This window comes from Echeneis naucrates, chromosome 21 (assembly GCF_900963305.1).
Source record: "Echeneis naucrates chromosome 21, fEcheNa1.1, whole genome shotgun sequence".
Taxonomy (NCBI): Eukaryota; Metazoa; Chordata; class Actinopteri; order Carangiformes; family Echeneidae; genus Echeneis; species Echeneis naucrates.
The window spans coordinates 4,869,174-4,885,316 of record NC_042531.1 but is presented as its reverse complement, the minus strand read 5'-3'; the positions used below and the strand labels follow the sequence as shown (position 1 = coordinate 4,885,316).

General features: G+C 43.0%; 1 protein-coding gene across 1 annotated transcript; it reads right to left on the bottom strand.

Annotated features, from left to right (window-relative positions):
• Positions 1-828: 828 nt before the first annotated feature.
• Positions 829-6,891, bottom strand: jam2b (junctional adhesion molecule 2b). The gene is made up of 10 exons (XM_029530891.1): positions 6,748-6,891; positions 4,258-4,323; positions 3,865-3,975; positions 3,593-3,742; positions 2,657-2,838; positions 2,431-2,539; positions 2,247-2,354; positions 1,780-1,798; positions 1,648-1,690; positions 829-1,491 (listed from the first exon to the last, which is right to left on the bottom strand). Exons 1-10 carry the CDS (start codon positions 6,797-6,799, stop codon positions 1,453-1,455), a joined length of 879 nt encoding a protein of 292 aa, XP_029386751.1. The 5' UTR covers positions 6,800-6,891; the 3' UTR covers positions 829-1,452.
• Between the last annotated feature and the right edge of the window lie 9,252 nt (positions 6,892-16,143).

Genomic DNA, 16,143 nt, shown 5'->3' with positions numbered 1-16,143 from the left:
ATGGATAAAGCCTGGCATCCTGTAGCTGTGGGCCTATAGTCCGTGCTGGAATGTGCACATTCAGTAAAAGGCCATGATGCCACCTAGTGGTGAAAGAAAAATGGTGGCTAGTCAAAAAACCTGCAAAGTAAAAAATGATGAATGCAAAATACAAAACAGATATATATTTAAACAATTTAACCCAATTTTTTTTTATTTCCTCACATTCCTCCCACACAGTTAAGTTTGCAATATTCTTTCTATATATGAATAAAAAAAATAAAACATTCATTAGCCATTTTTTTTTCTCCTTTTGTAACATGGCACAGTTATATTAACATCACAGCAGTTTTACTGAATGGATGTATCTCATGTTTCTATATTCATGCAATAACTCATCAATAACTCACCTAATCGCCTTGTTGAAATTGGAGGGCTTTATCTGATATTCAATAAAATTCCTCTTCTGATTCACACGTTGATTCTGGCATATTGACATGACGAGGCATTTTGTTAAAGCTGGATGCACTTTCGGATTCCATATCCTGACGGCAAAAGTTTTTCCGAAATGCAAAAACTGTGAAGCTAAATATTTCCAAACTGCTCAGAAGGCAAACAAAACCTTTTAATGACCTATTAATGATCTGATAAGGTTAAATGGTCTTGTTCCATTTTGTTATTTAGTTTAGATTCATGCTAAGATTTGATCTCAGGTCATAATGCTGAGCGATATCATTAATTATTAATAATATATTATGTTATATTATTATTGTATTATTATAATATTATAAAGTCTTAAAGATTGATCCCAGAATAAATATATAGATAAATCATCTGAGTTGATTCCAGTTTGGTTTTTCATCTTTTCTTTATTGATCATGAAATAGACTCAGCAAATATTTGAGTGTCAAAGCTTTTAAAAGTTTCCAAAGCACCATTCAGTGTGTGCAGACACCTGTTCGACTGTCACTCATTCAAATATATACAACCTAATATTAAACAAAAAACACAATCATAACATGAGATCAACACACAAGCAGGTTTATAAAAATATATAAAAACGATAGAGGTAAAAAAAAAAGTGTAACATGATATAAAACAACATCTTTATATGTAAATATTAAGGCAGTAACAAGGATACAGTCATCTGTGTGGCGCAGTGTGACATTTGTTTTTGTCAACATAGATAGTTACAGTGACTGGCCTAAAGGTGGCGTAAAGGAGCCAGAAGATGAAGAAATATATTACACAGCATTTGGAAGAGTTGAGCTGAATCTTGGACTTAGAGCTCAATAATTGTGAAGTAGTTTGGGACATATAATAGACAGATACCTGTGTTTACGAGGCAGCAGGTCTTGTTTGGCTCTTTGGTTTAGCTTGATATCTGGAGATACGTCTGTTTGTGTATCTGCATTCGTCCAGTGTGGCAGTGAGCTGGCATCCAAAAGCAAAGTGACGCTCAGAGTTTCAGCCTCATATCATGAAAGACTGAGTTTGTTTGTAGTGTTTGAGCTGCAGAGAGCGGAGAAACACACAATGAATCATTTCCTTCACGTCTCCAGGGAGCAGAGTTATCAGCAATTTATCAACAGCATTTAATGGCAACACAAATTCACGGCAGCGAGCAAAACAAGCCCTGACACGATAACAATCCCTTTGATCACTCACGTTTCGGACGGGAGGAGGAGGAGGAGGGTTGTAGGACTTGGCCCTGGAAGACAAAGGATGACAGTTCAGTCTGAGTCAATAACACACAGCTACGGGCAAAACAAGAGTCGGAGCGGAGAGCACGACACTCACCTTTTGGTTTTCTTTTCCTCTGTTCAGACACACAACAAAGAGAAGACTGAATGAGTGCTAATGACTCACTAATGCAAACACCCAAGGAACTAAAGGTTGCCACACGTTTCAGAAGAAATATCACAGATCCACAAATTCATCAAATTCACGGTTAAAATGAACTCCACGTACAGCAGATGAAACATGAAAAATGGTGTGTCTGTAACAACAGCTGGATTGTTTGGTGTGTAATGGACACTTCAACACTGCTGAACACACCTGTCCACTCCTTTTTATCGTTTATGAGTAATTTTACATGGATGAGTACAAAAAAATAAAACTTCATGGTATTCAATATGACATAAATCTGCAATTCTGCAGGTTCACACTGTTAGCGGTCTGGTTGCTGTATTTGTAATTGGGCTAAAACTCTATTTTGAGAAATAAGAGGATGGTATTGGTGCTTCAACAGTTACCAAACTACTCACTCTTGCAGCAGCCTCGGCGCCGGCAGACACACACACAGATGCAGCAGAAGAGGACAAGCACGACAAAACCTGCAGCTCCCGCTATCAAAACTGTCATATTCAAGGGATCTGGAAGGAGGAGAAAGAGATTTGTCAGTCGTGCAATCACCAACAGGGCCTTTTTTTAAAAATCAAAAACACTCACAGTCAAGAACCTTCAGCTGTTGGGCCACACAACTTTTGGGCGCGCCCACACTGTTGGAGGACTCACACCGATACATCCCTGTGTCCATTTTGGACACACTCTCAAACTTCTGCTCAGGAGGAGAGAAAGAAAAGTTGAGAGGCCAAGTGCTGACATCGGTTGTATGCTCGTGCACGCTTGTGTGCGCACGTGTGCCTGTGTCTGGTGTCCATGAGTGTTTCCATACCAGTGTGCCCTTGCTTGTGTCGATGTTGTACGATGTGTCGGCCGTGGACGTCAGGGCCTTGTTGTCTTTGTACCAGCGGTAGGTGGCAGGAGGGACGCTCAGTTTGTCCTTACAGAGGAGCTCCAGGCCCGAACCAACAAAGACGGAGCTCGGCACCTCGCAGGACGGGACATGAGGAGGCACTGAGGAGGCGAAGAGCACAACTTCACCACGTTGATATTTAACTCTTTTTTTTTTTTTTTTATTCAATGGGCATTGTTGAACGGAGTTTTGGTGACATGATTGGTTTGTTGTAGCAAAGCACAATTTATAAATGACATGGGGAGATACATCAAATTTAAAAATGATACCGAGCGTAGTAAGTACGAAAGTATATCATCAGCATCATGACGGCCAGTGCAAACCTCAAACATCATTCAGCTGACGTTCACACACTTCCTGTCCAAAGTCACGTGGATTTGTTCTTCTAATGACTACGAGACTCCTTCCTGAGTCATCAAGAAGGTTTTAAAATGTTTGACACCATCTCCTGCTCCTTTTGTGGCTCAGCTGACAGTCACATCTTCGAGCCGTGAAAGGAAACCCGAGTCTGCGGATTAAAGCCCAGCAGCACTGAGCCTGAATAAAGCTGCTACGTTTTTTTTTTAAATTTCTCTCCTTAAAATGCAGACAACAGAAAAACCTATTTCCAATTTTGAAACGGCAACACGGTTTTGTTTTTATCTTCAGTTTAGCTAGAACCTCAAACTGAAACCGAAGGGAGTTTCACTGTTTATTGCGTCGCTTTTCTTTTGCTGTTTTATGTAGATTCTCATGTTTGCACCTTGTGCTGTTCTGTATGTTTCATTAATGCTGAGTTGTATGTATCTGCCTGAAACCTGTTCAGTGTTTGCATATTCATTATTATCACACATTTTGTGTGTAGGCATCTCCTACCAAGCACATTGAGGTTCACAGTCGCCTCTCCCAGGCTGACGTGGTCCTCGCTGGCAGTGACCTCACAGCGATACTCCCCAGAGTCCTTCTGGGTAACGGAGTGAATGGTCAACGTTGCTCCTTCTATCTTTGCCCGGCCTGCATACGAACCTGAGGTGGAAGGGGAGACGGCAACGCCACGTGGAAGGAAAAGAATAAGAGGATAAAAGGTCAATGTTAGTGCTTTGAATGCAGCGTGAGGACTACATGCTGTAAAGAAATCTGTCACTCACCGGTAAATTTGTTATTGAAGTACACGAAGGTCACCCCCTTTCCTTTCTTCTTCCACTCGATTCGAGGGTTCTGGTCTTTCTCCGTCATGAACTCGCAGGCCAACACTGCGTCTGAGGGGACAGGGTGAGCTCATGAAACCTAATCAGCATCGAGTCATACTGGATTTATAAGGTTTAAAGGACAACACCACGGCGCCTGCTGTTTATTTCCTATATTGATTTCCGTACATTTCTCATCTTTCTTTCTTGTCGTTTTCCCCAGAAAGTACTGTGCTCTATTAGCTCTCCTCTCATTTGCAAAGGTTTAATTTAGAGTTAATAAGTTCAATGACCGGAAAAGTTCAAATGACTGTCGGGGGAGATTTAAAAAGAAGTAAAAGCACCAAATCTCACCTGTGTGTTCATGAACCTCCACTTTAGGTTTACTGCTGCTTACAGACACTGACAGCCCGACGGGGCCTGTTGGGATCAAAGTATCAATCAAAGTTAGAAACCAGTTTTGCCAAATACACCAAGCTTAAAGACCTTTTCCTGCCCCAACCCTGAGAACCCTGACTTTAACAAAAAGTTTTAATCATATTTGATAGACGTTTTCTCTTTGGTCATCTGCAGCTTTATTTTATTTTTATTTATTTTCCAAACAGCTGCCTTCTTCTTTTATTTTGCCAAGTGGTGGTGTTGGACTCCAGTAAATAGGATAAAGAAATGCATGAGACTGAGTCACAGAGTACCAGTCCCAGGTTTTACCACACCAAGTCCAACAGCTTTAATTTCCCACATTCATGTCTGATTTCTGTCTACTTTCTGTGATGTAGACACACACAGACACACACACCCAAATGAGTCCACCAAGGCAATGACGTCCTGACACTGAAATTAGTCCTCACAAAGACGGCAAAGCGAGCCGATCCCACAGAAGTATAACGTGTGTAGTCACATCCTGGTGGTGCCAGGAGAGCTGCTGCGTAGGAATGTAGGTGATGGATGACTCCCCGACAAGCTGCCTTAGCCCGAAGTGATAACCTCTTTTGGTGATGTGTCCCTTCAACAACCCCCCCCCCCCCCCCCACACACACACACACACACACACACACACAATTAGTACAACTTATTTATTTGACCAGTGACTGTAAAAGTTAATGTTTTCCTTCTCACACAGTCACATAGAGTTAACTGGAAATAACAAACCACCAGGAAACTAACGGATAAATAAAGTCCATGAAGCACTTCCTGGTATCACGCGGCGGGACCAAAGGAAAGTGGACTATGCCGCAGATGAGAGAGGTTTTAAAAATTTTTTAAAGTTATTCGCTGCAGCTAACGAGCAGCTTGACTGAAATGACCGTAAATTCACGTGAGCCTTCATGAGTACAACAGGAAGTGATGCAACTTAAAAAAGAGAAATGATACATTAGATTTTTTGAGTTGAATTTGATTGTGATCAATGAATATCTCCTTGGTAGTCTGCAGAGGGCGGGACAAATCTGTGTGTGTTTTGAGGTTACTGCCATAAAGCAGCTCTTTATGGCAGTAACCTTACCCTTCTCAGCTGGCCCGACACATTCAGTGACACACACACACACTTGTGGTCGAACTCTTAACCCCAAGTCCTCTGCACCACATGCTTCTTTGACCTTCAGTGTAAACCTCTCTTAGCTTCTCTTAACTCAAAAGAGCAGAAAACATCTATGAAAATGGAAATAAAAGAAAACATGTCCATTGATGTAAAAGCTATTATGTTGCAACTGCAGGCTTCAGAGAGTTTTTCGAGAATGTGTGTTTCTACTTCCTCAAAAGCATTTCTTCATTCTCTTCTCTCTTTGATTTATTGAGTACATTGCTGAGAATGTAAATTCCATTTTATGTTTGTACAATGACACCAAAGAATCTTAAATCTTGAATATGTTTTAAGCAACACCAATGACTCTTCCAATTAAAAAAAAAAAAAATGTATTTTCTCTAAAACACCTCTCTCATTAGCTTTGTCCAAACAGATAACAATTTCAATCTTTTCATCTCTGTTCTGAGATCTTCACGTCAAAGTTGCAATTATTGACACAAAACATGTCTTCTGGATAGCAGCCTCGGCCCCCTAGAAATTCCCTCAGCAACTTCAAATGCATTTTTTCTAGATAGTGAGTGGCCCTTTTCATCTCTGTCCAATTAGCAGCGGGGTCAGTCGGGGGCTATCTTGGAGCTGAAACGGCCGGATCACAAACTTCTCCGCTGGGCCGCGTTATGTTTCTCATCAGTCTGTGGATCTTAGGCTCAATCAGCATCAGAGCAGAGTGTGCATGTAAACATGAAGCCCAGAAACACCCCCCCCCCGCCCTCCTTACACAATCTCAGCCCCCCAATGCACCTTGAACACATCACATCTCCTCCCTTGATTGTGGGGTCATGCACGGAGAGTTTTGAGTTGCACCATCAGCAGCATTTCTTAAAATGAGCCAGGCCGCTTGATTTATGCCTTATTCAACTAAAACTAAAAAAAAAAAAAAAAAAAAAGTAAAAGATTCAAAAATCACATTATTATGCTGCATCTCTAAGGGGCTGAATGAAGACTATGAGAGAGGAAGAGTGTCTGATGTGATGGCCCTCAAACATTTATAATATTCTCCAAAAGAAACCACATGAAGAATAATGAACCCCGACACTTAAATCATATATAAACTCCATGATGCCTCTTACATTATTTATTTGTAAGTCAAGTTGCACCAGAAGTTTTGAAATATTGGAGGTGAAGTAGTTTTTTTTTTTTTTCTTTTTTTAAGAGGAGCGTGCAAAAAATATAAATAATACTTTGGAAGCTGTTTCTCTCTCTTGCTTCATCTTAAATACATTGAACCAAAGGTAGGAAAAAAATGATGTCATTAAACTCACTGTGCAGTAAAGTGAGGAGAAGAGGCAACACCAACATCCTCACAGTCTTCATCTTCAGTGCCCTTCTGACTCGGTCCTCTGGAGTTTCACTTTTTACTCCCAACTCACTGCAGCTTCTTCAGGTTACAGCAGCAAGTGCACATCCACGTTCTTCGGACAACTGACGGGGGGCACAAACGGGCGGGAGACCACCGTCCTCTGGAAGGGGGGTTGGCTCCTGCGCCGTGGGGGCTGCACAAAGCCAGAAAAAACTACCCCTGAACATCATTCAGGAGGAAAAGTGCTCGTCTCCGCTCTGTTTCAATGATTTATCTCTTCTCTCTTCTCTCAGTTTCTTCACTTTGTTAGTCTCCTTCCCTCCTTTTCATTATCATTGGATATTTAAATGTTGCTCACCAGGGTACTGAAGAAAGCCCCTGTTTATGTATTTATTTATTTATTTCCACGGTTGTTTTGAAGGTTTGCTTTAAAAATGCAACAAAAAAAATTGAGTCAGGATGAAACAATAAAGCACTTTTTTTTCCCCCCATTTAATGATCTTTTCTGGGGAATTTGAACTCAACCTGAGTATTAAATATTTTATTTGCTGCCCACTTCCTTTTTACTTTATTAGTTAGTCTGGTAGCCTGCCTTTTTATTGACAGTTGCTGTTAGTTATTTTGCAGATCAGGATGTAAAATGATAACATTAGCTCCATCTTAACAAGCTGTAATGTTAAATTGGAAGGAAACATTCTGCACAACGAACACTATTTTTGGTGCTTAATATGGATTAACTATCCAAATATTAGGTGTTATTTCCCCAAATGACTCACCACAACTGCATCAAATCAACGCAAGCACAACTCACTAAAATCTCTCTGTGTCAAAGAGCAAAGTAATAAAACAAAGAAATCTGTGATGAGATGACACAAAGTCAGTCTGTATTTATGTTCATATAAACTGCATAACGTTTTCCAAAATTCAGGCACTTTAAAGAGCCTAAAAGAACCAGAGACGGGAGAAGACAAAACTCTTTCATTAATGATTCGGTTTTAAATAATGATATAAACTCTTTTTGCCAAACTCCAGCAGCGTTCCCCGTGAAGGCCTCACCTTCATCTGAGCTGATTTTTTTTTTTTCCATCATCTGAACATCAAGTGCATTTTGGGTGATGGGATGGAAGCGGCTGTGCTCGGTGACACTGCTGATGAGTGTAATAGGAGGTGCAGAGATGAGGCAGCTGCTGTGTCCTTGGCTATCAGGTTTCTCGCCACACAACGGCACATTGTCGCTCATTGTGGTGTGTGCGCACACATGCTTACATCTGTGGCCATATGCACACGTGCACGCACACACACACACACACGCAGGCACGTGTGCATAAGCACGGGGAGAATATGATTGAAACACTAGCTCACAAAATCTCAGCTGCAGCACCTGTTGGCAGTCAACAATCGCAGCTGCTGCGCTGTGAGCGATACACACTGATGTCATGTAGCACGCAGCAGCCTACACACACGTCCACGACAACACAGCTCATGCCTCACTAACATGTCTTGCATGAGCAAACTCGCTCAGGTATGAAGACGAGAGGCGACACAGTTTATCTGGGATTGAGGCCAAAGCAACCGCAAATTTATGCGGTTCGAAGCAACTCTTATCATCATCTTATCGTTTCTGTCTTGGAGTGAAACTCGAGACAGACAAATGTGACCCCAATTAGAGCCCACATATGAGTGAAGTTGATCAGAGAGTCCGATGTTACGAAACCAACACATCACTGATTGTCACAGTGACAGTCAGAGGCATCACAAAGTCAGAGGATCACAAACCAGCAGTGACCGAGCTCTAAATATTAATCTGATCCTCCGTCTTTTAAATCACGGCAGTGAAGGTGGCATCATGTTCAGCTCCAGGAAATAATCATCAATTATTACTCAGCATTCAGCAGAGGCCATGTGTGTAACATTGGAGTGAGTGGAAGGTTTTTGTGACGCACTCCTAATCTATACTTAATGCAGAGCCAGCATCAGTCTGGTCTCTGCACATGCTGAGAACGACGACATCAGGCCTGGTGAACTTTGTACCCATCTCCTCCCGGTCAGCACCAGATTCATGCCAACAGGAAGCAAAAAAGAATAAAAAGGGGCCCTCTGATAGCAGGAAGACCTGGATTTATAATTTACTGAAAGACGCACAAAAGGGGGCAGGACTGTGTGTGCTAATAAAGATTAGAACTGTCAAAAGCAAACAGCACAACATACAAATCACTATAAGGACACTCAGACAGGTGGAAATAAATCAGAGCTACAAGGCGCATTTCACTAAAGCACAATCTGCAGTTCAGAGTAAATATCGCTGAGAGGTTGTCTAAACGTTTGACATGAAGACGCTGCTGTTGCTCACACTGAGTCTTGCAGGTAAGAAATTTCTTTTTCATTTTTGTTTTGTTTTCTGGTTAACCTCAACAGTGTGCAACATGTTTTATAGGTAAAGATACACGAGATAATTCAGATCTGCTACACAACGTCGGTTTTGATCATATTTGTAAAATTTCAGCTAATCCTATTTTGTTCTTTTGTCTTCAGAAGTAGAAACAGTATGAATTAATCCTACATGGTGTAAATCTGACATGTGCTGTTGTGGATTGATGATATTTTGATCCACACACAGATTTGATAAGCTCTTATCTGACAATAAAACGACGACAGTGTGATGAACGACTAAGAACGAAAACAAAATGACCATAAAGGCACACAGAGATGAACAACAACACACACACACACACACACACAATTTTGCACACGTGTGTCCCCTTCTGGTCCTGTATCTACTCTGTGGGAGGGTCTGCCCCATTTCAACACCAACTTTTCTCATTTTCCTCTCAGTGGCTCAGGCCCGGCCCCCACTTCCTCCCGGACCGGCACAAAGTCCAGATCTGATCAGAGAGCGCCGGAGCCCCCTGCTGGGAGACTCACTTCCTGCACAGGGTCATGTGGAGCTGGAGGATCCTGCACCAGAACCCACACTGGACCACAAGGAACCAGAGGTTAAAGAGGAGGTTAAGGTGGAACCAGAGGTGAAAGCAGAGCCAGAGGTGAAGGCGGAACCAGAGGTTAAGGCGGAACCAGAGGTTAAGGTGGAACCAGAGGCTAAAGAGGAGGTTAAGGTGGAACCAGAGGTGAAAGCAGAGCCAGAGGTGAAGGCGGAACCAGAGGTTAAGGCGGAACCAGAGGTTAAGGTGGAACCAGAGGTGAAAGCAGAGCCAGAGGTGAAGGCGGAACCAGAGGTTAAGGCGGAACGAGAGGTTAAGGTGGAACCAGAGGTGAAAGCAGAGCCAGAGGTTAAGGTGGAACCAGAGGTGAAGGTGGAACCAGAGGTGAAAGCAGAGCCAGAGGTTAAGGTGGAACCAGAGGTGAAAGCAGAGCCAGAGGTGAAGGCGGAACCAGAGGTTAAGGCGGAACCAGAGGTTAAGGTGGAACCAGAGGTTAAGGCGGAACCAGAGGTTAAGGTGGAACCAGAGGTGAAAGCAGAGCCAGAGGTTAAGGTGGAACCAGAGGTGAAAGCAGAGCCAGAGGTGAAGGCGGAACCAGAGGTTAAGGCGGAACCAGAGGTTAAGGTGGAACCAGAGGTGAAAGCAGAGCCAGAGGTTAAGGTGGAACCAGAGGTTAAGGCGGAACCAGAGGTGAAAGCGGAACCAGAGGTGAAAGCAGAGCCAGAGGTTAAGGTGGAACCAGAGGTTAAAGAGGAGGTTAAGGTGGAACCAGAGGTGAAAGCAGAGCCAGAGGTGAAGGCGGAACCAGAGGTTAAGGCGGAACCAGAGGTTAAGGTGGAACCAGAGGTGAAAGCAGAGCCAGAGGTTAAGGTGGAACCAGAGGTTAAGGCGGAACCAGAGGTGAAAGCGGAACCAGAGGTGAAAGCAGAGCCAGAGGTTAAGGTGGAACCAGAGGTTAAAGAGGAGGTTAAGGTGGAACCAGAGGTGAAAGCAGAGCCAGAGGTTAAGGTGGAACCAGAGGTTAAAGAGGAGGTTAAGGTGGAGCAAGATCCAGAAGTAAATCTAAATCCAGACCTTACGGCTGAAGCAGATGGTGACATGGAGCCAGAACTGGAAGAGAACCTGATGTTTGATGATCTCCAAGAGGAGCTGGAGTTCCAGACGAATCCGGAGACAGAGGCTGAGGACCTGGAAGTAAACGGTGAAATGGTGGATGATCCCAGCTCAGATTTGGAACCTCTGGATGATGACAACATAATTGAAGAGGAAGGAGGCGAGACCGAGCTGTCAGAGGTGGAAAAGTCCTTGAGGGCAGCATTTCTAGGTGAAGATCAGGTACCTGAACCTCTGCCAGATGGGGAGGGAGACAATGTTGTAGATGAAGAAGTCATGGCCCAACAGGAGCCTGAAATGGGGGAGGAGCCAGTTGAAAGTGAAGAGGACACACCAAATGGTGTGATTCTGGAAGAAGGCCCAGCGTTGGACGTTATGGGGCAGCCAATTTCAACTTTAGACTTATTCCCAAATGAGGAGGCCAAGATGGGAAGTGAGGAAAACTCTCTCGCACCGGAAGGGTCAGATCTACTGATGGAGGAGCCAGCGAGTGAGCTTGTCCAGGAGGAAGACGATCCTTTTCTAGATGGAGGAGATTCATTTAGAGCAAAGAGAGCTTCGTCGAGTCAAACAGGTAAAACACCATGTAGAGAGCAGATCAGCACCAAATCAAGACAAACCGGGTCACAAAGCAATACAAATCCTGAAACAGTTCTATTGTGAAAAATGATTTTGATTCAATTTGACAAACTCGGATTTCTGCCTCTCATCAGCTGGTAGGAGATCATTTACAGAAACATTTAAACAGAACAAGACCTGTTGTTACAAAGAAAACTGACACCGGTTGTGTTAAGATAACCCTTTACTGAGCCCTCAAAGAGGGAGAATTGTTCTACACAGACTTAATATAAATGGATAGACAAAAAAAGGGTAAAAATACACACACCTTCACTAAGCTACACAGATACATGTATCTTCTACAGCTTGTGTTGTTTTTTTTTTGGTGAGCACATGGGTGTTTTGTGTGAGGCTGTGTAATCCTGTGGTGAGCAGCATGATGTTGTAAAATGTTGTAATTCCACCTTTGTGCCACAGGGCAGAGCTATTCTTCCAGAATTACAGTGGATGGGAAGAACTACTACTTGTTCAAAGGGCCGCTGAGGGCGGAGGAGGCTGAGGTACTTACCCGTTCTCCTTCATCTGAAAAGATGCAGGACAGAGTCTTTAAAAGCAGGGAGACTCGGACATTCACGTGCCTCGTCTATCTCACCGTTTCTTGCAGCTCTTCTGCCAGCAGAACTTCCCCGGTGGCCACTTGGCCTCCATCACAAACCAACACATCCACGTAGAAGTGATGAAGATGATCCTGCAGCACGGTGCCAAACGCACCTGGATTGGAGGACTCCGATATTTGGGGGTGTGTATGTTCAGTCAGTGTCACACTGGTCGTGTTTATCTTGGAGAACAAACCAAATAAACTGTTCCTGCTCTCTGTCAGACCGGCCGCTTTATCTGGCTGGATGGATCCCAGTGGAGCTACACTGATTGGCTGCCAGGGGAGCCCAACCACACTGCGAACAAGGAGGACTGTGTGGAGCTGCTTGGCTTTAGTAGGTGTCGCTTTGGTGTTTATTCCTCTGGAGCAGAGGTCACCAGCTCCGCTCCTGGAGGAACACCGTCCTGCATGTTTTAGATGTTTCCTGCACCAACACACCTGATTCAAACGAGGGACTCCTGATCAGACCTCAGCAGAGCCTGATGACGATAAAACGATAAAACATGCAGGACAGGGTTCCTCCAGAGGTTTAGAGTTTGGTTAGCTTTTAAATATGCATGAAGCTAAATGTAATATTTAGTGATAAATCACTCAAACTAAAGAATAATTACTGCTGCACAACATAAACATTAAATACACCCAGAAGCAGTAACTACTGTCTGTTTAGATGTGTGTTGTATTTCTGTCAGACACTGTTGCCATCCACCTTCTAATCTGTCGGTTTGTCTTTCAGGAGAAGGAAATTTCAACGACTTCACGTGCTGGGAACCTCAGACTTTTCTCTGCTCCCACTCAGTTCAGTGAAGGGACACCAGCTCTCACCTCATGCTGCTTCTTTTTTTTATTTTTCTTTCTTTCTTTCCAATGCCTGGAAAACAATGATACTATTAAGTTAGGTCTTCTAAGGATATTGAATTTTATAAATATTCTTAAATAAAGAAAACACAACAGTTCATTCTTGAGCTTGATGTGATTTTTAATACTTTGTGTGTGCTACTTCTCGGCACTTAATTTTTATTGTTATAACGTGCTTTTGTGCTTGTTTTTTATACCTTTTTCAAACCGATGTTTATTAATAATACTACTAATAATAATAATACCATGTGAATGTGTAAGATACAATTCAACTGTATGTTTAAAAAAAAAAAAACACTTTCATATTTTATAATTAACTGTAATGTCCACACATCAGGTGCACAGCTAAGGGGCAGATATTTTGGATACAAGTGCGATAAAATGCTTTTAACCGACTAAAGATTTTGTGTGTGAGTTTTTTTTTTTTTTACCTCTCTGTGCGGAGCTGTGTTGGAGTTTATGTGATGAGGATTGCATCAGGACACAGCAACACAACTATCAGTCTATCAGGTGACACTAAACCCCCGACCCACACCTGGCATCCTCACTGAACCCGTGAAGTCCAGGAGTTCTAGGTTATGATTCAGAATCAGGAAACAGGCTGAGATGCCAAAAAAAATTAAAAATTAAAAAATTAAATAAAAACCTGCTGTGTTAATAAAAAGCTGTCCTGACTCAGATTCCCAGATGCACTGTGAATACCAATCCTTCCCACCCTTTACAATCGCAGCAGCTTATCGCCCGCTAACTGATGCATCCACACATTCATGCTGCACATGCGACTTCAATAAAGCCTGCCTGGGCTCACATGTTGCTGTGTGTGACTATGACTCATTTTCCACTGGCCTGCACAACCTTTTGCTGACCTTTGGGCCTGGAGGTGAGGATTACCAACTCTAAGGTGATGACTGACAGCTCCTTATCCTTCTGTTTTAACTGCTTACCGTTCCACATGTACCTACAAACCAGCACCGCTGCGCACAACTGCACTGGTTAAAGTGGCTGATCAAATTTTACAGCGCAATGTGAGCCGTTTCTAAAGAAATACAATCTGACACGTATGAGTCTTGCAGATTCGCCATTGTTCCCCTGCAGTGAAAAGTGACTTCTGCTGGATTTAAGAGATCACAACTGAATGTGCATCTCCAATCTCGTACTGGGGAGATATAATCAACAGCTTAGTGGAGCACATTACAAAATCATATTTTTAGCCTCAGTGGAAAATCTGATCTGGTTAGTCATCATTAACACATGCATACAAACTGCAGATTTTTTTTTTTTTAAATAGAGTAAACTCTGGGAATACTAGACAGTCTATACAAAATCTCTTACCGATAAAAATAAACGAACAGTGGAAATAGCTGAATACGTTGACCGATTAGTAATGCTGCTGGTTAGATGAGTGACTCAGTGTTGCTGCTTACCATCTGCTGGTTCAAGTCATTTTCTGGGTTCATATATCAGTTGTTTGTTGGCATCTTTCTCCGTATGTGTGTGTGTGTTTTTCAGAGACTAAGTCCTCCCACCTAAAGCCCTGCAGCCAGGCTCAGATTCTTGGATATCCCTGAATCCACACTCACTTATGATGTTTGCATGAAGGCTGGACTCGGCCACCGGCACAAAAACAGACTGTAAACAAATGTTTACACACACACACACACACACTGGAGAAGTACGTGTTGCAGTGCTTTCGATGTGTAACAGTGCTCATGGAACAAGTTTCAATGAAAATGCTAAATGAGAATCAGTTGATTGGTGTTTGTTGTTGTAGTGCTTATAGAAGTGGTGTCCCGGTGGTGGAGCAGTCAGTGTTCTACGTGATGGACTGGTGGTATGAGTAATGGACGGATGTTTACAGAGGATGTCTGATGAAGTTGTGTGTTCACGCCTGCTGGTGACTCAGTCTGTTACTACTGGGCGTCTTCACTGATGCAATGATTTGGCACGTTTGTCTCTCGTTACGTTAAGAGACAGTGTGGACACGATCAGGAGAATCCTTAATAACGTGTCGTTGATAAATCTGCCTAATGAAGGCTCTGAATGTTCAAGTCTGGGTTCTTTAGAGACCTAGTTGGGAGGGGTGGCGGTGGGTGTTTTAAGGCTGTGCAGCTCTCAGCACTTTCAGTTTTCCAGCTCACACAGATTAGATGTTCCTGTGACTTTTCTGATAGCGACGTTGCTCCCTGCCGGACCTGAAATAGCTCCAAATTTCCTTTTTTGCTACCCATTTGTTGTTGACTAACAAATCTGAGTACGAAGTCTTTATGAACACAGCAGAGGGGAGGGGAGAGATGCTGCGATATGGAGGATGGTAGTTAAACATGTCGGGGGGGGTTTAAAAAGGTGTGTTAGCTCTAAGGCAGGCCTTTGGAAAACCGTTTTCTTGCTCTGCTGCGTTAGAATATTTACACTGTTTTCTTCAGAGTATGCCAGGTTGCACATGTCCATGACAGACGTGCAGGTCTGCCCAGAACCCCCAGATGAGAAACATAAATGTGCAGATATACTGGCTCAGTGCTCAGTGGGTATATATTTCTCTGTCAAATCTACGTGTCCCTCCGTGGAAGTCCTACAGGCAGATGTCTGGATTACTCAGGATGAAAAGAGGGAACAATGAGGAGCTTATCACAGATGTTGTGAATAATCTTCTGAGTAAACACACAGAATGCGCCACTGACAACGAGGCTCGATGTCGAAGCGCTGGGGGGGTCTGGGTTGCATACCTCTGTCTGTCAGATGTTGTGGATCCGTTTGTCTGCTTCTGTCTTTCAAATTTGGCTGCCAGAGACCCCGGAGACCACCGCCTCGCTCAGGGGTGTGTCACAGATGATTCTGCCGCTATAAACACAGCAGAGACAGAGAGACAAACACACACATACAAACACACAACAAGAGAAGAGAGGTACTGGCCACTCATTCGGACAGGTAGGTCTCAAACATTTGCAAGATTGACAGTCGAGGAGGCTTCTTGGTTAATTTTCTTTTTTCCAGAAATGAGAAGAAGAAATTTTATTTATTAAATTTAAGGACTTTCAGATGACTAATTATTAAGTTATATCCAACGCTTTTGCATGGAAGTCTGACTGAATGTAAAGAGCAACCTGATACATCCTGTGCATCCGTTCGTTTAGGCCGCTGAGCTCAGAGTTTAAACCAGCTGTTTTTGTTGGTTCCAGGCAGGAAGACAACTACAGCCAAACTGAGGGGTGAACAAATCCATTCATACTTCTACCTA